Source organism: Anser brachyrhynchus (assembly GCF_964034855.1).
Source record: "Anser brachyrhynchus genome assembly, chromosome: 2".
In the NCBI taxonomy this organism is placed as follows: Eukaryota; Metazoa; Chordata; class Aves; order Anseriformes; family Anatidae; genus Anser; species Anser brachyrhynchus.
Genome location: NC_137695.1, coordinates 156,148,052 through 156,167,254, shown reverse-complemented (window position 1 = coordinate 156,167,254; position 19,203 = coordinate 156,148,052). Strand labels below are relative to the sequence as shown.

The 19,203-nt window shown below is 40.3% G+C and overlaps 1 protein-coding gene across 2 annotated transcripts in view; it reads left to right on the top strand.

Annotated features, from left to right (window-relative positions):
• The window catches only part of COL22A1 (collagen type XXII alpha 1 chain), a 235,502-nt gene that overhangs the window by 173,062 nt on the left and 43,237 nt on the right, over positions 1-19,203 (top strand). For both annotated transcript variants that reach the window (XM_080578502.1, XM_080578501.1), the window contains 12 exons: positions 1,659-1,721; positions 2,900-2,953; positions 3,423-3,464; positions 5,122-5,154; positions 8,598-8,651; positions 9,171-9,224; positions 10,327-10,380; positions 12,391-12,444; positions 14,114-14,167; positions 15,146-15,250; positions 15,779-15,823; positions 18,028-18,105. In XM_080578502.1, coding sequence (XP_080434628.1) covers positions 1,659-1,721; positions 2,900-2,953; positions 3,423-3,464; positions 5,122-5,154; positions 8,598-8,651; positions 9,171-9,224; positions 10,327-10,380; positions 12,391-12,444; positions 14,114-14,167; positions 15,146-15,250; positions 15,779-15,823; positions 18,028-18,105 — 690 coding nt within the window. The remainder of the gene's footprint in view (positions 1-1,658; positions 1,722-2,899; positions 2,954-3,422; positions 3,465-5,121; positions 5,155-8,597; positions 8,652-9,170; positions 9,225-10,326; positions 10,381-12,390; positions 12,445-14,113; positions 14,168-15,145; positions 15,251-15,778; positions 15,824-18,027; positions 18,106-19,203) is intronic.

Below are 19,203 nucleotides of genomic sequence, written 5' to 3'. Positions count from 1 at the left end.
GGCATCAGCCAGTAACAGGTGTGGGAATGTAATTGTTTAATCAGTTGTACACCACCCTCCAGAGAGCCTTCTTCTACACTGTTTTTCTGTAGTTTGCTAATGAGAACGTCACGTTGGCCTGTGTCAGATGTCTTACTAATGTCAAGATACATCACACAAACACTTCCTTCTTGTCTGCTTAGTTAGCCTGTCAAGGGAGGGAACTGGATGGATTTAACATGATTAGTTTTTAACAGATCCACATTGACTGTTTCTTAATACCTTCCTGTCTTTGAGCTCATACAAGCTCATTGACATTTTGCTTCAGTATATTTCTAGAGACCGTATTTACACTACATGTTTATTTTTCCTCCAAGTCCTCCTTTTTTCCTCTTTTTAATATTAGGCCATGTGTTTGCCCTTCTCATGATCTCTGGGATCTCATCATTAGCCAGGATTCTGCAGTGGCTCTCAAAAAACACCACTCCATCTTTGTCACCAAATGTCACCATCTTTCAAAATGCTCCAAACGTCATCCTGTTGTTCACAGTTATACTCAGTCAGCAAAATATCTTGTTCCTTGCGTGATTTCTTCTGCAGACTCATTGCACCTATATCACGATAATGTTTTGACTCTTCTGATAAAGAGATGATCTCTTTAAAGAGGGGATTACCAGTTATAAGATCATGTTCATACAGTGCTTAGCACAGTTGGGTTCTGTCCATCTTTTAGATTCTTTTAGATATTGCAGTACAAATATACGTAGCAGGATAACTATAAATAACAAAACACATAGCTATTTTCAGATGACAAACTGGGTCAACTTACAGCTAAGTTTGAGAATAGTTGATATATTTAGAACAAACCACATGACACAGAGATTACAGTTACTCAAACAGCAGGCATTATAAAGCAGAAAGTCAAAGGTGAGGCTCAGACAGAAACAAATTCAAATGTGAAATAGTGCATCAAGCCAATTCTAGACCTTCTCATCAGGTAACATCTGTACTGTTCAGATTACTAGAGTACTGTGTTTGCGCTGCCAGACTACCCAAGATGATTAAAAAATGAAAATAAAAATTATATTTATTTTTTTAGCTGCTCTTATTTGTTTGCTAGGTGCTGCTACAGAACAGCGTGAAGAAAACTTGTCCTAAATTTCATGGTCTCAGTTAACTGTGTAAAGGCAAAAAAAAGAGAGATCTTAGTTGCTGTTTTAAGTAACGATTTTACAAGAAAAAAAATATGTTGTAATCGAACAAGATGCTGTTTTCTCTCATCAAGCCACACATAAAATCATTCCCAGGCAAAAAAAGTTCAGTACAGCCCATAAGTATTGTAGTGTGACTTGGTATCAAGAAGTAACTGTCTGCAGTTATTATGAGTGCTGAACAATTCACAGACTAATATCAGTCACGCATTGAGATAGACAACTAAATCAAGGTTTCATCCTTCCCAGCCTAAGGGCACTCTGGCTAGATTAATCTGCCCTGAGAGCCAGCCTTGACGCATTTTTAAATGAAATGAGCAAGTGAAGAGTTTAGCGCACCATTCTTCCCTTTCGTTCTTAATGATGTTTGAGATATTGAGACTAATAAAGCTGTTTGTTTGTTTGTTTTTAATAGAAGGCATTCTTGATGAATGTTCCTAGATTTCACCCACTTTCTCTGACTTTCAGGGCGAAGCAGGTCTTCCTGGTCCTCGGGGCTTACCTGGACTGAGAGGAGAAAAAGGAGACCAGGTGAGTAACTTTGAGCCATAACTTGATTTTATTTGTCCATTTGGTGCCAGGTGGTCTTATCTCAAGTGTCCCTAGATGATATTCTCTCTTGGTGGGTTTGCTGTGGTGGCATCTAGCAAGACCACCAAGCACCCCTTCCAATGTGGTACTTTACTGCCTCGTGACCATTGCTGACTGCAGTGGAGGTGCTAAAGAACAGGGTCTATCCTGAGCACAGAAGGTTTTGACTGAAGCCACGCTACCTGTGAGGCAGTAGAAGAGGTACGGTATTCCTTAGGCCTCATTTTCAGAAATACCTGCATGATTTAAGGACATTAGAAAAATGATAATAACAACTAAAATGCCAAATTTCTCTTGTCACTGAGCTCTGGAGAAGGTTCTAGATGGTTGGATTATTTTCTGATGGCCTAACTTCCACCCAAGTCCTGATGTCTGGTATTTGCCCCAGCTAGTTCTAGACCTTCAGAGGCATCTACACACTGAAAAATAGTTGGATCAGGGGCCCGGCAGTAAATTTAGCAATGTCAGTGAGGCCATTAGTCCTGAGAGCTGACTGTGTGCTTGAATGTGTGCAAGAAAGATCTAAAATCAACTGAAGTTTTGTTGGTTGATTTGCTGTATTATATACACTGTAGAGTGTAGAATATAGAATATATTCTCTGTCTACATGATATCATAGAAAGGTAGGTCATCTAGCTCTTATGTGAATATTGGATAAATATGTTTGTTTATGCACTTTGAAGAGTATTCACATCGTCCTTGTTAAGCATCTTCCATTCAGGCCACCAAGTTTCCTCGGCAAAGTAGAGAGGTAGGCACCAGTGAATGGATGACTCAAATCTTTCAACATAAAAATACTAGTAGCATGGTTGTCCTCTCTGAGTCTTAGGTCTGTTCTGCTTCTTCTCTTGTTCAACTGGAAAAAAATCATGTTTTATTACTGCATCAGTCAATAGGACCTTTTACAGGCAAGTTCATTTAGGATTGGTGCTTTCTATTCCATTAACTTAATCACTATTGGTTGTTTTTTGAAAATAGTGTGGATTTTGTGAAACCATCTAAAAAAATTTACCCCTTTAATTGCTTGTATTGCATCTTGGATGACAGATAAGATCAACTGAAACTGTAAATTGAGACTGATTTAATCAAATTTCCTGCTTTCCTTTTTCTGCATTTAGGGAGAAAAAGGAAAAGATGGTCTCCTGGGACTGAAAGGTGAAAGAGGAGAGAAGGTGAGTCACTAATTGGTGGGCTATCAAGCTACAGGTGCCACTTCTAGAAAGGTCAGCCTGGACTTTCCAACTGATAAGACAACTCTCATAACAGTTTTAGCTAAAACACGCTTTCCAATCAAGAATGTTGATTAGCTTTAACCTAAAATGCAAGTTAAGCTCTATATCACTCCTACAGGGGATGGAGTACCATTAGAAATTCACTGCAAGGTGATAAAGACAGTGAAGCGAGCAACTTGCATGCAACAAAATGAGGACAGCAGAAATTCTGGCCAAAGCAGTGGGGTAAATTCCATCCATGAGACAGGGCTGAACTCAGGGACTCCGGGATTTTCAGTGTCTCTGAACTGACAGGTTGTCATTAGGCTATGTTTCATCTGGTGATGTTGCATCTTCTTGATGGTAAAGCTGAGTTCTATTTATGCATCTTTTTATACCCTTAGTCATGTTCTTCTTCTCCTCTCTCTAGGGTGACACGGGTTCCCCTGGCCCACCTGGCTTACCTGGAACAGTAAGTAAAGTTATGTTTTGTGCTGCAACAATATTCTGGGCATCGTCACACTTCTCCCACACAAATGCCTCAGAAACAAAGCTTTTCAAGATCTTTGCAGAAACATTAGGACCCATTTACTCTCAGATTAACTCACTTAGCTTGAGAGAAGGTCTATTAAGGCACATTTGGTCTTTTATATTTTTGGGAGGTTGTGCACTCCTCTGCCTCTTTGCAAACAGCTCTTTCCTATATCCTTGTTTTGTGGTAGCATTTGTTTTGAATTTGTGATATGTTTAGCAGCTGTAGGAGCTGATGGTGAAGGACATAGGTAAAGATGGGGAGTATGCTTGCACAGATTTTCTAGGGTGAGCTAGATTTTCCCAGCTGGAATCTCACAGTAGATGAGATAGAAGAACAGATACCAGTGAACAACAACTTGTCTTGTGGTGAACAATTCACCTTTTCTCAGGAAGAGCAGAAGGCTCCACTTCTCACTGACAGTAGCTTATGGGGTGGAGGATTCAGCTTCAACGATGCTGTAGCCTCCCATAGCCTTTGCTGTGTACAGTGCCACCCTGTGCCGAAAGCCCAGAAAGACCTTTTCATCCCACAGCTTGTTCCTAGATACTTAGGTTCAGCACTGGATCCAGCCCACAACCAAACAAATCATATCTGTTTACATGTATCCTTTCTGCTAATAGTAGATATTAAAAAATAAATAGATATTAAAAAAGGGCTGATCCCAGTCACAGATCCTCCAGAAAACGGCAAACCCCCACTTTTCAGCTTTGCTCCCCACAGCTGGTTACAGTTGCCACATTCACAGATTATGTAGAGAATTTGAATAAAGATCTGTTGGTGAAAATCCAGTGTCTAATAACCTTCATGCAGCAATGGAGGAGGTATTATAGTTTCTTGCCTGCCACCAGTTGGGCCTCTTTAGTCTGTGACAAAGGGTATTTTATGGGGTCTTGTGGGAAGAGTGTGTCTTGGTCAAAGGCTTGGAAAAGAAGTCTTATAAATGTAGTACCACAAGGCTAGTTATAAAGATATGACTGACCACTCAAGCCTCCTGTGTTTGTAGGGAGAGGTAATTTCTATTTCAGCTGTAAAAAATAGATAACAATTTTGACATATCCTCATTTCATCAAGGACTATTTTTTTTCCTGATTTTATCAGTTTTGGTGATAGACACTGTCTCTCTACTAAATGAGATCCTTTTTTTTTTTTTTTTGGTCAGTCCTTCAGGATGACCATGTTACAAGACTACCACCTATGTTGAGATGTATATGTCTTATAGGTGGTAGAAAGTAGGCAGAAAAATTACCAAGCAGAGCCATGGAGTTAGAAAGCTTAATAATACTGAAGATGGCTCCAGGTGGAAAAGTGAGGGGAGCTTGCTAATAGCTCAAGGTTAAAGATTGTTTGGCTTTTCATAGGGGTGGGACATATAGGGCAGTTTTGAGTTTATGTTCATGTTTCAAATCTTCTAGGAAATATCTGATACTCGTGGGCTTTTTTCCAAGCAGCCAGATGTTACAATGCGTTGCTCATTTATAAACCTACTAATGGATACATGGAACGTATAAGCTATAATGACAAGGAGAGTACGTAAGTTATTGCATTTCCAGGAAAATAGATGATGATGCTTTTAACACTCCTCTTTCTGTTCCAGACAGCCTTCTTCACCCCACACCCTAGGATTCCTGTAAGTAACATCTTTAGTAAAGATGACCTCTAGTTTATTGCCTCTCTGGTAGAGACAGAGTACCTTAATATTTCCAATGTTATTTACATGCTTTTTGTAAAGAGCTCAATTTGAGCCTGGTTCTGGGTAACTTCACCGTTGTAACTAGCAGTGATGAGTGTCACAGATGTGTCCTGGTACAGCAACATCCAAACCAGCTTCATTCAGGACACAGCCACATGCTGTGCCACTGTTTTAATGAGGAGTGATTGCAGTACATAGTGGAAATTACCTGACATTATTTAGGATCACACCTTTGGTATGTGAATAAGCTTGTTAAGGATCAAGAAGCTTTATGGCATGTATAAATGGCAGAGGTGGGCTGCAATCACAGTATTAAAAAAGAATGTATGTATGACAGGTTCTTCAGAGGTGGAGGAAATAGGAACGTGAGGCAGTAATGGAAATGGAGACAGGATTTATTTGGTTCTCGCTTCCCTTTTGTTCATGGCTTGCTAATATATATACAAAGGAAATATGCAGAAAAATGACATCTTATGTGGTCTTTGTAGCACTGCAGTCACAGTAGGAGCGCACAGAAGGAGCACTAACCTTTTGCTTTGAGTGCATTTCTTCTGTAAATGAGCTGCGAGACAGTGAAGAATAAAAGGCCTGAAGTGTGTCAGCGGGTCGTACTGCAGGGTTTTTTCCATGTGCAAGTTAAATGTGATGATGCTTACTGTTGCACAGAACTGCACGTCGCACTGCAAGGTTTGGGAGGAGAAGGGGAGGTAAAAATAGTTACCTTTGATTTACAGCTTTCCAAATTAAGGTGTCAGAAGTTGGTGATATGCCTCAGGAGACTGTCATGGGTTATGCTATAGAGGCTGAAGCAACAGCAGGGTGCTGAAAATTGTCATGCAGTCTCCAAAACACAGCACTTGCTATCTCTTTCCATTCAGTCTGTGGTATATAGTAACAGGGGTAGACAGGAAACACGGCCTGAATAGAAGGCAGCAGCACCATTACTCTGTTTCCTCATTATTAGTTTAAATCAATCTCATTTAAAACACACCACAATAATTGTCAGAAATGGAAAATCTCTGACCAAGTGAGTCTGGGCTCCTATTTACCCATCACCACAGCTCGGTTGTGTGTTTTGAGTGCAGGCTGTGCTGCGAGCTCTGAAGAAACTCACTGATCCAGCAGGGCAGTAGAGGGGCTTCTTCCATGGGGCACAGTGAACTTTTTCATATATATTTATATATTTATAGTGAATTAAAAGTATTAAATATTTCTTGGAGATGGGGTGCATAAGAACCACAGTGGTGGTGAAGTTTGATGGCTAGAAATGGGCAAAAGCAGTAAAACAGGAGATGGCTCCTCACTTTGCCTTCCGCCTCCCACTGCAGCTGGCCACAGCTGAGCCCCCACTCCTCGCCCTCCTTTAAATGGCACAGAAAAGAGGAACGCATTAATTGAGATTGCAGGAGGACGCTGCCAAGAGAGGAGGTCAAGAAAGCTGTAAGCTACCAATCTGGCCCAGCTTGGTAGCAGCTGTTAGTCGTCACCACATCATTTCTGTTCATTGAGCTGTAGAAAAGAAGTGGGTGGCAGTGGATTAAGTCCAGCTGCCAGGGGCCAGAGGTCTCCACAATGTGCAGCACTAGTGGACAGTGTTAACAGTCTCGGCGGATAGTCACGGATTCAGCAAATTTGGGATGGACTCGTAGGCAGATTTGCTGTCAGGTTGGGTTAAGGAAAACAACCTCTGCCCTTGGCTGTAGCTGTGCAAGGACATCAGACTGGACTTCTGCCAATTTTGCATTGACATGCAAGTCAAATATCAAGGAAACTGTGGGAGAAAGGAGAATATTAAACTAGCTTCCTCCCTTTACCTCGAATTACTTCTTCCTTTCGCAGTCTTGTTCTCCCTAATAATACATGTCCTTATTCACATTTAGTAACACCATCCTTAGCTACAAATTTATTAATATGTGTCTGTGCTTTGTTGCTCTGTTCCCTTAAAAGGGTTTCAGATCTTCAAATGTTATTGTGCAAAACGTATTTCAGGCACAACCATGCAGGTTTGTTATAGGACTTTCGCTTTAAGGACTTTATGTGCTTGCACTGTTATTCCGAAGGCCAGTAGATGGCATCAGGGACTGCCTGATTAAAAATTGGTCTAACGGGGTACTAATTGTAAAGTAAAATTCCTCAAATTATTTATCACAAATTATAATATTTATTCATAATGCATAATAAATACAGACATAAGTAGTATTTATGCTGTTACATTTATTTTGTCTGTTAGAGAATCATTTGCAAATGGACTTTGAATTCCCAGATGTTGCAGATATGATTGGCAAATAGTAGATGTGAATAAAATACAAACTGGTTTGTTCACGGATTCTGGATTTTGACTGATCACTACTCCTTGTGTGTGTGCTGGGGGGGGGCTTAAATCACTGATGTTCTTATTGTTCCTTGATTGCATAATTGAAACACCTCCTATAATAAATAATGAATAAGTAATGAGTGCTATTGCCTGAATACATATAGTCATATAAATAAACAACCATGGTTATTCAAGTAGTGGCTGAGTTATTCTGGCTAGTTCCATAATTGCGTGCGGTTCCATTCAATTTATAAAAAGCAGAAATATGGACTTATTGATTATTATTAAAGAACTCACAACAAAGCTGATGAACTTCTGTCTGAAAAGCATCTTCAATTTACTTAAAGAGGAAGAAGAGAGATAAATTAATCCTATTAGTCAGTGATGGTGATGAAGGATATATTGACAGTGCAGGAGAGGGGTAAGTTGCATGAATTTGTGATGTTGTTAACAAAACTAGAGATCTAGAAAAGCCATCTAATACATATCTCTGGAAATACTCAAGTTGAGACCCTGAACACTTTGTCTTAAAGGTGGAATAGAGAACTGTCTGTATTTGGGACTGTAAAGTCCTAAGGGACTGTAAATACTTTAACTGCTCTTCTCCATGAGGGGAAGCGCTTCTCTTTTTAATCTGAATATATTTTGTATGTGGGACACTTTTCCCACATCCCTGATGTGGTCCTACAGAGAGACAGCACAATGCAGTGGCTGTGATGCTTTTGCTGTTGGTTGTGCCATCTGGCCTATTAATACATTGGAGCTGAATTGATCAAATTTTAGGACTGTAAATTCTTTAACCACTCTTCTCCGTGAAGGGAAGCTCTTCTCTTTTTAAACTGAACATATTTTGCAATTAATATCACAACTGTCCCAGAAGTCTAGCCAACAATCTCCAAATCTTAGTGTGCGATAAAGTAGTTTCAATTCACTGACCTCAAAGTTCTTTGAGGAAGCTACTCTGTGCCAGAAATGGATATCTGATCAAAGGAGCCCTCTTACGAAACATGACTGGTATGCCTTCTAGCTTTTATTTCTCTGTTTCTTTTCTTATTGTTTTATAAAGGGTGAACCTGGACCAAAAGGGGAGAAAGGAGATCAAGGAACAAGCGGAGAACCTGTAAGCACAGCTAAGTGTTTTTTCAGCTAGTTTTGAACTTTAGCAGGGAGAAGACACGAGAGCCGTCCGTTTTGGAGGGAGAGGGTGGGACATGCTCCTTCCGTAGCTGGCATGCTTCTCTCATCAGAAATGGCCACGGGGGTGCTTGGCTTTGGCTCTACAGGAAGATAGATGACTGCGTGAAATTAAACACCTGATTTATAGCCCAGGGCCTTAGTGGCTGAGGACTATGGGGTTTGCAAGACAGAGCTTGGCTGACAGTAAGGTTGTACAGGATTTATTAAGGGCTTTTGAAATGATGTGGCCCAGCTAAATTATGCAGTTGGCTACTCTGCTTCTATTCTGCCCTGCTCTTGTTCTGGAGGGAGCCCTCAGGAGAGGCAGAGTCCCGTGCAGTCACAGCCTCCATAAAAACCACTTTCTTCTCTTGATGGGAGGAAGGAGAAACATCTTCTTTTGATGAGGAGAAGAACTGAACAATTTTCTTCAGCTCTTCCACCTCAGCTTCTGTTTTTGCAGGGATTACCAGGGGTCCCAGGTGAACAGGGTGTCCCAGGACCTGCAGGACTACAGGTAAGAAGGGACAGACTTAAAGGAAGCCTTGGTATGACCAGAGAAGACTGCCTTCATGGTGCATGTCACTGCAAATAATCCTTCCCCTCTACACCAAAAGCACAATTCCCCTTCATTTTTGCAAATTCAGGGACTTGTGTAGAGGTATTGGCTCATGCTGGACATCAGAACAACATAAGGAGAATCAAAGCAGAAATATGTCATCTCTGTATCAAGATCAGTGTCATCTGAGAGACTCCTTCCAACTTCAAGAGGGCACAGGTCTCACAGATAAGTTACTGCAGTACATTAGCAAAATGTTGCAGAACATTCAGATTCAACCCCAGCCCATTTGATCCTGAATGCACCATGTCTTATGTGAAGTAGATTTATAGTCTCAATTGTCTTCTAAAAATTTCTTGGTTCATGCCCATTATTTCCATTCACCATGTATGGGTGTTCACTCTGCCTTCATCTGTGCTGCGTCCAAGCCACATAATCATCTATTACTAGGGAACCAGCAGCATAAACAGGTTAACAGCAGTCTTACCATCATGAAAATAAACAAACAAACAAAAAAAATAATGCCATGTAATTTTAAACTAACATTTGCTAAAAGGGGGACCAGATCAGTGAGTAGACTCCACTCTGTCCTGCCAAAATCCTTATGAAAGAGCTAAGTCGCATGTAGGACTGAGGCAAAGTCTCTGCACTGTGATCTGTTTTGACCATTTCTAAATGATTGTTGTTTGTATTTGAGAACCACAGGCAAAACCTCCTCTTTGCAGGGAGATCGTCAGAGTTCAGCTGGCATTGAAGTAGCAGGTAGGCCTGAGGATAGGAAGGCACTTCCCCTAGATGAATGCCTGCAAGTTTCAGCATGCAGTGCTGTGAAATAGCCTCTGAGCTGATCAGTCATTAGTAATTCCTCTTGTGTCTCAGGGTTTTATTTTTATATTTCATTTTCTTGCTGCATAGAGAACTGGGAGCCATTTCCTCAGCTGTTAAACTCCTCTGCGAATTGATTAGTTGAGTGCACATTCAGGCATCTTGAAGTCTTTTAGTCTGGCAGGCAGTCCCATCCCATCACTAATCAGCTGGCATCTCTTTTCTTTCTGCACAGGGCACAAAGGGGCAGAAAGGAGCTCGAGGAGAAGTTGGAGCCCCTGGAGAGGCTGTGAGTAACTGCTTCCCTTGCAGCATTTTTCCCTGACAGTAACACACCTGAAGGGACTTTCAAGTCCCTGCCTTGCAGATTTACAGTCCCAAGCAACTTGGGCACAGGGCACATCCTAATCTGCAGCTGGAAGGAGTCACTCCTTGTGGGGAAACAGACTCAGCTGCACCAAACCGATCAATGCCCCACTCAGCCCAGCTCTAAGTTGTTTGTCTTTTGTTGGCCAAGTCTCTCCGTCTCTAATAAAATGCCCTTTTCTGGGTGAGGTGAGGCTGAGCTTGCTACTTTACTGCGATATCAGCCAAGCCCAGGCAACCAGCTGGTGCACGGAGCGAGCTTTGCATCAGCAGCCAGAATTAGTTTTTGATCACAGTTGGTTTTAGGCTTCTTAGTTAATTCTGCTTTCTTTAATAAAGACTCAGCACCATAGGAATCATCACATACCACTTTTCAAGGCATGTGTTGTAGGGAGTGCTGCTATTCTCTGAAAGAACAGTGAAGAATTCAAGTCCTATTTTATTATTGTGGCAGTGTATAAGCCCTTTGTGGATGAATAAAAGACCACATACTTTCTTTTTAAGCAGAGAAGGAAGACTGAAGAACTATTTCAAGTAGTGACTGGGAGAGATGATGTTTGTATGTGGGAGAAGGAAGCCATAGGAAATCCAAGAGCTTTGAAATGTTTTCTTGTATCTTTGTGTTCATGGTTTTCCTTCTTGGGTTTGTACTCAGATGTTGTATTTAGCAATGCTTTGACCCTGAACTCTGAATTGCCTGTCCCTAGCATTCTGTCACTCTCAGTTGAAGGACTACTTAAACTTTGTGGGGAAAAAAAATCAAAAAGTGTCCCACTCCCCCCAAACCTATTCATTGGTTTTATTTCTTAGTATTGCCTCGTGCCTGGGAGGACATGAATGATGTGCAAATACAGGCATATGTAAGCATCCCTTTGTTTGCCATTCTTTCATAGACTGCCACTGCTCTACACATTTATTTTGGCTCATAGACCAGTGACTGCGAACAACACAGAAACGAGGAAACCTTTAATTCTCTTTTAGTGAGCCAGACAAACAGTCATTCACTTTCTGAAGAGCTGTGCTGTGGAAGAGTTTCACCATATTCCAACTGTTTGCACTGTCCTGTATCTAGTATCTGCAAGATGTTGCTAACCAGCTCTTCCAGTAGAAAGAGTTTCTATACTCCAGGTCAGATAGATTATTTCACTTTGCTGATGCAGATGTTTTCAGATAGCCTGGCTGTTTTTACCATGAATGGCTTAGGAATACTAATAGATATCCTTTTTTTTTTGTGAAGCTGTGGCAGCAGATGAACCCTGGCCAGTGCAGGCTGATGAGCGATGCCAAAGATAATGACTTTGACCTGGTGTTGTCAAGTCTAGAGGAAAATATTCAGCTATAACCCAGTAACCCCAAAACATACATCTCTATGGGGACAAAAATTTCAAAAGCATACATGCTCCCATGTCCCCTATACACGTTTGGGGACATACTTGGGCTTTTCCATACTGAATAGCTTTCACTTGCAGACAAAAGTGCCTGTAATTCAGAACAACAGTCTGAATGGTTTCTGCTGTTTGTCTGTTTAGTGGGAGTGAGTATTTTTCAGGTTTTGTTCCTTAGCGTAGAGAAAGGTAGAATTGTCAACAAAGCATATTTTGTTGGCCTAGATTTTTATTTTAATGATGAATCAACATACTTTCCTCTGTTCTTTTGATGTTTTGGTCTCAGACCTTTCTTCTTGTATCGGAGCGAAATTTAGGATTTATTTTGATGGTGGGTAATTTAAGCTCGCTAGGAGTGTCTTCATCCATTTTGTATTGCTTCATGCTTCTTTACACTACAAAGTGTTTCACAAAACCACCATTTTTTGTTTTGTGCTTGTACAACACCTTGTCTGACATGAACTCCAATCTCACTTGGAACATCTTGTTCCTGTGATAGTACAAGCTGTGAATTACATATGCACATGCATTTGATTTTCTTAAAACAGGGTGCGACTGGACCAGCAGGGCCCCCAGGTCCAAGAGGCTTGCCAGGAAATGTGGTATGTATGCACTGGTGTATTTGTTTTCCCATCTGTGCCCTGATTTCTTTATTTAATATGTTTAGATTTCCCTTCCATGGGGTGTCTTCTAAGGTTCAAAAGGCTGTGTTTCATTACACTTCTTTATGGTTGAATTGAAAGATGTAGTGGCACCTGGGAATGGTGTTTCCATTAAACATATTTTCATATTCATTTGTAACAAGAGGGAGGCATGGAGCTGCTTCACTCCTCATCAAATTGTCAAAAACATTTTTTGCTGCCAGCTCTTCAAGAGAAAAATTGCGATGTTTATTGTCTGTCTGGTTTTGTTTCCTTTGCCTCGTTTCCATTTGTCCTTTCCTTTTGAAAACATGACTTCTTGATATAAAGATTGCATAGTAAGCTCCTATTCTGTGTTAAGAAAGCATGTAAGTATTAGATCCTACAATCAGAGCCTTGAAGTCAGTACAGCATCCTCCTTACCTCAGTACATTTTCATCACCATTATTAAATTGTGCATGATAGAGCTTTTCTTGTCTGCATAGAAATCTTTAGGCTTACTCTACTCCCTGCTCCACCAGTGTAATTTTCTGTTTAGAGCCTGGGATTTCTCTGAGTTTACACTGGAGTAAGTGAAAAACAGCACTTAGACCCCAAGATAAATGCATTCAAGCACAATAGTTTAGCACAGAAGGCTCTTTAAGGCAGAGTTTGTCAGCTGGGAAATCCGAGAAATCTTAAATTGCCTTTCTACTAATTGTTAAGCCACATTTCCTTCAATTGTATTGATACGGTGATTTCATTTCAAACTGGAAGGTGATATCCAAAATGAAGACCTTGGTCAATTTCATATTCTTTTAAGCTAAATTCTCTACTAGTAATACCAATATATTACCTATAAAATCTAATAGAGTTGTAACTGATTTTTACTGGTGCATAAAAGAAAATAATTATACATCCACACATAGAAGAAGTCAATCCAACCTTATGGTGCCACAACATTTCGTATTTTAAAATGGAGTTATACTCCATAGCTTACATATGCTTTGGTGAGTTGGGAAGCTACACTATTTGATTTGAAGCTCATCTATAATCATCTATTTGATATATATATATATATATATATATATATATATATATATACGGAGCTCATCTAATCATCTCTATTTTGACAAGGAATTCTTTGGGATCTGCCAAGACATGAAAAGGGTCAAAAACTGAAACAAAGGGTAAAACAAACAGCTACGTTTTCAAGTTTGTGGCTTTGAAGAGCATTAGCCATAAAGAAATGTAGACTTTGTTTTCCGAGGCTTTTGGCTTCTTTGACACAGAGGTGATGATTTGGGGGTTGTTGGTAATGGATTAAGAACTACTGGGGATTTCACAGAATGAAACAGTTATTGGTAGAAGGAGAATGCACAAATCCGGGATTAGCTCAATTTCTGCTTCTGCTGTTCAGCTCTTTTTTATATTGAAAAAATAACTCCTTTAAGCACTTGGTACACAGCTCTTCTGTGGTTTTCTGGATTGTCTGATTCTCTGGATTCTCTAGTTGTCTGTACTGGAAAGTGTAAAACTGATACTAATCCTTGAGATAGACTGTACTGAGTACACTGGTCTATCCATTTTCTTTAGGATCAAATATTGCCTAAAAAGAAAGTTTTAATCCTTAAAGTTCTTTTCTCTTCAGGGAGTGCATGGAGACCCTGGACTACCAGGAAAGGAGGGAGAAAAAGGGGAAAAGGTGAGTTTGTTCTTTCATTGATTTGTTTATTTTCTTCTTGGCAATTTTAAGTAACCTGGTACGGAAACAACTGGAACTGGGAAATTATTTCGTAGGTTCATGGACTACTAAGACACATGGGCTCACTAGGTCATCTCATCTGACCTCCTCTATTACAAATGCTAAAAGGACTTCACCCTGTTGCAGCTTTATAATTTATCTAATAAAACCACTGAGATACAACTGGGTATGGTGAAGTCACTGCTACCCATTTAACGCAGTGATGATCTTCTTGTGTCCTCACCACCTGACAAGAGTGGGGATTTGGTGTTTTAAGTACTCTCTGAGATGCCTGTTTACTACTGTAAATCTAAAGCTGGAAGAAAAACTTAATTTTGTTGTTTAGGAAGTTGAGATCTCTGCTTTCCTGATAAACTTATATAATTGGGCCATTAGTTCAGCTTTCCAGTGCAGCCTTGCTGCTTTGCATGTCTGCTTTGCCCAACTGTTATGTCCTATCTTACAGCTAGGCAATGAGCTCTCTCTGAGGACAGGGACTTGTAATATACTACTACTTTGCACAATGCCCATCATGCCAAAGTCCCAATCTTTGTTTGCTATAGTAGGAATGATTAATCAGAAATATGGTACCATATATGTAGGATATGGGATTTAAAATGAGGATGAATTACAATCTATTCAGTCAAATTCTATTCCAGATTACTGAGATCCATCTCAGCACCATGTATGAATCAAGGGCTCCAACATCTAGTAGGTTCCCAAAACATTTTGATTTTTTTTTTTTTTTAAGGAAAATTACAAATATCTTGAGATTCCTGTAGAAAAAGGCTTCCCAAAAACAAGATACCTTGTGATTCCAAGAGAAATTCAGATGATAAGTCTAGAAGAAAATGCATATCTTTTAGTCACAATGAAAGATCTGAGACAGGAATAGTCTTTAGTGTGTGATTAACAGGTTTGTTGGATTGTCTTCTACAGGGTGACCCAGGAAAAGATGGAAAAGTGGGATTACCAGGGCCTGCTGGTGAGCCAGGGCCTGCTGGAGAGCCAGGTTTGCCTGGCAAGGGTAAAGATGGAGAACGGGTAAGTACTGCTAGTGAGCTCTGGGTTCAAGTAGTTCAGTATGGGCTAGACAAACACAGCTTCTGCAGTGAAATGGTGGACTTCGGTAAAGAATTAGGTTAAGATCTCACAGATACTTACAGGCCGTCTATCTGAAGACGTGAGAGGTTTTGTCATGCAAAATGCTGCAGATACCAGTGCTGTATCCAAAAAGGCAAAGAGAACAGAAGCTGTATTTCTGAACATTATACCCTCTTCACTGTGTCATGTTGGCCATCTCCACATGGAGACCTCCATGAGGAGTAACAATCGAATGTCCTTGTGACCGATAAAAAAAATGCCTAGATTGTTGAAAGTTCCCTAAAAGCATTTAATTCTAGTAAAGTAAAGTTAGTAGATTATTTAATTTGCTTACAAGTTATCCATAGAATATTACCAGGATGGGTGGAGCAAGGAGGGTGGTGGTGGGGTTGCTGCCTTGACTCTCGCAAAGGCTCCTGTCTTTGGCTGTGCAATGATGCTTCTTTGGTTTTGGTTCTGTCACTTTAGGGGGAAAGAGGCCCACCAGGCTTGCCAGGACCTTTTGGGCATAAGGTGAGAAAGTTTGGACTTTATTGTTCATTGCAGATTGCTTCCCTTCATTGCTGAAACTGAAGAAGTTGTGGTGAAAAATATGGTCTGTTTTTCACCAGAAAATAGAAGTTGTGAAACTTGCACTCAAAAACTACTTAGGACATTCCTTTCTTTATTATTCCAATAGCTCTGTAAATGCAAATACTAAGGTATGAATTAACTGTGTTCACTTTCCACATTTAAAATTTCTTTAAGCGTTATGCAAATTCAACACAGACTAAATGCTAAATGCTGCACACTTTTTCAGGGAAATTGTGACTGGGGACCTTTAATCCATGCAACAAGAGAGACATTGCAAAGCTAAAGATGAACTACTCTTGAGACTACCTGTCAACTCATCAAAGAGTACTCCTCCATAGCATTTCTTTCTTTCACCTCTCTCAAAGGGAAATTAATTATTTTCCATTGAGACTGAATAGTCTTGGTTTGCCTTCCTATACTGTAGCTAAGGCAGACTAGCGTGTTGATTAAGTTAATGTCTGCAGTGGAAAATGAAGTTTATTCCTTTACAAGTGCACAGCAAATAGAGAAAGGAGTAAAACAGCAAAAACATTTGCTTGTGGAAGTGTCTGGATTTTACATGAGTCTTCAATCACATATATGAGAAATTCTTCTTTTTGAAATGGCTGTGTACTGATCTGGATTGGAAGAAGAATAGGGTATTGAAACTGATTTTGTAAATGATAGAGGTGGGAATACAGCAGTATGAAGCTGGATCGATATAGATCCAGTATTTTTTAAATACTCAAACTGCTATGAAACATTTTATTTTGATTTTGTTGCATTCTGTATAAATGAATTGTGCTCTGTTGAATATACCTTGGGCAGTTCAGAACATAGACACGATAGAGTCAGAAGTAACATAAAAATCTGAAAAAAAACACTTGGAAATCTAATGAAATACTCTGTTCAATATCAACACAAGATGGTAGGGATCTTAATTGTGCATGGAAAAACGCTATTGAACTTTTTGTATTGAAATCATTTTCTTGAACAAAATAACAGATAAGGGATCTGCAGTAGTGTTTGAACTAAACAGAATACATTTTCTCTCACTGTCCTTACAGTATTGGTTCTTTGTAATATAAGATTAGTTTAAGAAGGAAAGAAAGGAAATAAAGTAGGAGATATTGCAGACTAAATTCGGGGTGGGCAGAATCCGTGGGTAACCATTTTTCTATCAAGCTTCTATATAGCTGGAAATAGTGTAATAATAAATAACATAAATAAGACTCATTGTTATAAGTCTACTGCCAACGTGAGACTGACTCTCACAACCGCAATACAATCCATAAAAATCTTATTTGATATTTCTCCCTATAACAAGAAAAGAGAACGGACATTAAATTTAAGTACTGTATCTGAATTCTTGCTTAACCCTCTCTCTACAATGCCCATTAAACAGCACCAAGTAGTTGTCTGTGCTCTGCAGGTTTTAATATAGAAAATTTAGTTTTCTGGAAGGGAGATCTCTCCAATTGTAGTATAGTCCCCTAGAGAGAGTGGTAGAAATGCTTTAAAAATTATTAATATTCTGCTGTGAACAGGCCTATGTTGGTAAAGGAAAATATTAAGATGTAACACATCTTTAATTCTGTCTTCCCTGGATAAATAATCTGTATTTAGCAATGTTTGCAGTTTAGCTGTCTACCGTAAAAATGCAGAGAAAGAAAAGCACGCTGTGGTGCTTAGTGTTTGCCCAAGCCAAGGAGAGTGCCTAATACCCTGCAGGCAATTGCAAATGTAAAACTCCGTAAAAGCAGATGCGCTGTTCAACAAAAATCTGAGGTTCTCAATTTACTGCAGTGTATCGGCTGCTGTAGCATAAAGGAATACTGCTGGAAATTGGATGCTGTGCACTAAAATAAATTAAAATACTTGTATAAGCTGCATTCCTGCTCAGTTATGTGATGTGGCATGTGCTGACATGGTGCGAGTGCTCACGGAGGTGGGCTGGTGCCCCTCGCAAGGAGGGAGGCACATCTCTTGGCATGACATTACAGAAAATGTTCTGTATCTCTGTCCTGACACAACCTGATCCCATTCCTTGGTAGGCAGGATCAGGTCAGGATGTAACAGTGCTATGTTCTTTTGTAAAACCGTCTTGCATTTTGGCGCGTTTTCTCAGCAGTGCACAAAACCTGTAACTTCTCCTTTCATTTCAGGGTGAGAGGGGAGCTCCTGGCCTCCCTGGACAGCCAGGAGACAGAGGTGTGCCAGGAATCGGACTGGCTGGACCCCCTGTAAGTAGCAGGTGCTGCTGCAGCCTGTGACAAGACAAAAAAAACTAACTCATTGCCACCTGGAGAATGGGTTCTCTGTGCTCTTCTCTGGCCAAGAGCCGATGCAGCATTTTATCCCCTGAAGATGCAAAACTGCAAAGTAGCCCAGAGGCTGCCATCCCTGGCTCAGATGTCTGTTGTGAGGGCTCTTGATGCATTCAGTTTTAGTTGAAAGAGAAAGGCAGAAAAGTGCTATCAGGATGAACGATATCACTGCCTGTTACTTGTGACTTTTCCGCAGCATCTTGACACGCTGGCTCTGGATGTGAGCCAACATCTGTACTGAGCCAGCAGAACTGGTTTAAGGGGGAGATGTAACCCTCCTGTCACCCCATTAGGAGGGATGAATGTGGCAGATATGTCCACATCTGACAGGGAAATACAAAATCAGGTTAGTTAAACTGCTGTGTTATAAGAGAGCCATCATCCCCGTAATTCCCCACAAAGATTTAGTTATACACCTCATCCAGCTCTGCCCTCACCTCCTGCTGTTGTTGTTGAAGTTCTACCATCATCAGTAGGCCATGAGATGTACCTGGGACTGGCCTCAGAAAATCTGGATTTTCATCTCATAGGGATGAAAACCCAGACTTTCATCAATCCAGTACTTGACACGTATGACTCCTCTGGAGATCAGGGGAATTTGGGAGTGCTCTGACTCTCTAGCCTCCGTGCTCAGTCCTCCAGCTATGCACTGAATGCACAAGTAAAATGTGTGTAGAAGGAACCAAACTTTATTCGTAGCTGCAATTGCTAGAGGATGTCAGAGACCTTGCTTCCTTTCACAGGCCCTTGAATGTGCCATGATACTGTACCAATCATCACAGCCAACATTTTCATGCTCTGGTTATCTAGACAGAAGTTTCCAAGTTAGCACATGAAATAGCCTTGAAATGAGAAGTCATGTTGCTGAAAGATACTGGTAGATAAATTTTCTGGGATGTATCTCCATTTAATATTATATTTTACCATGCTGAATACTATTTATGGTAAAGTAGTCTGTGTCAGTCATGTAAGACACCGAGAACATGTCATGGCCTTCATGGTCCTCAGCAATGT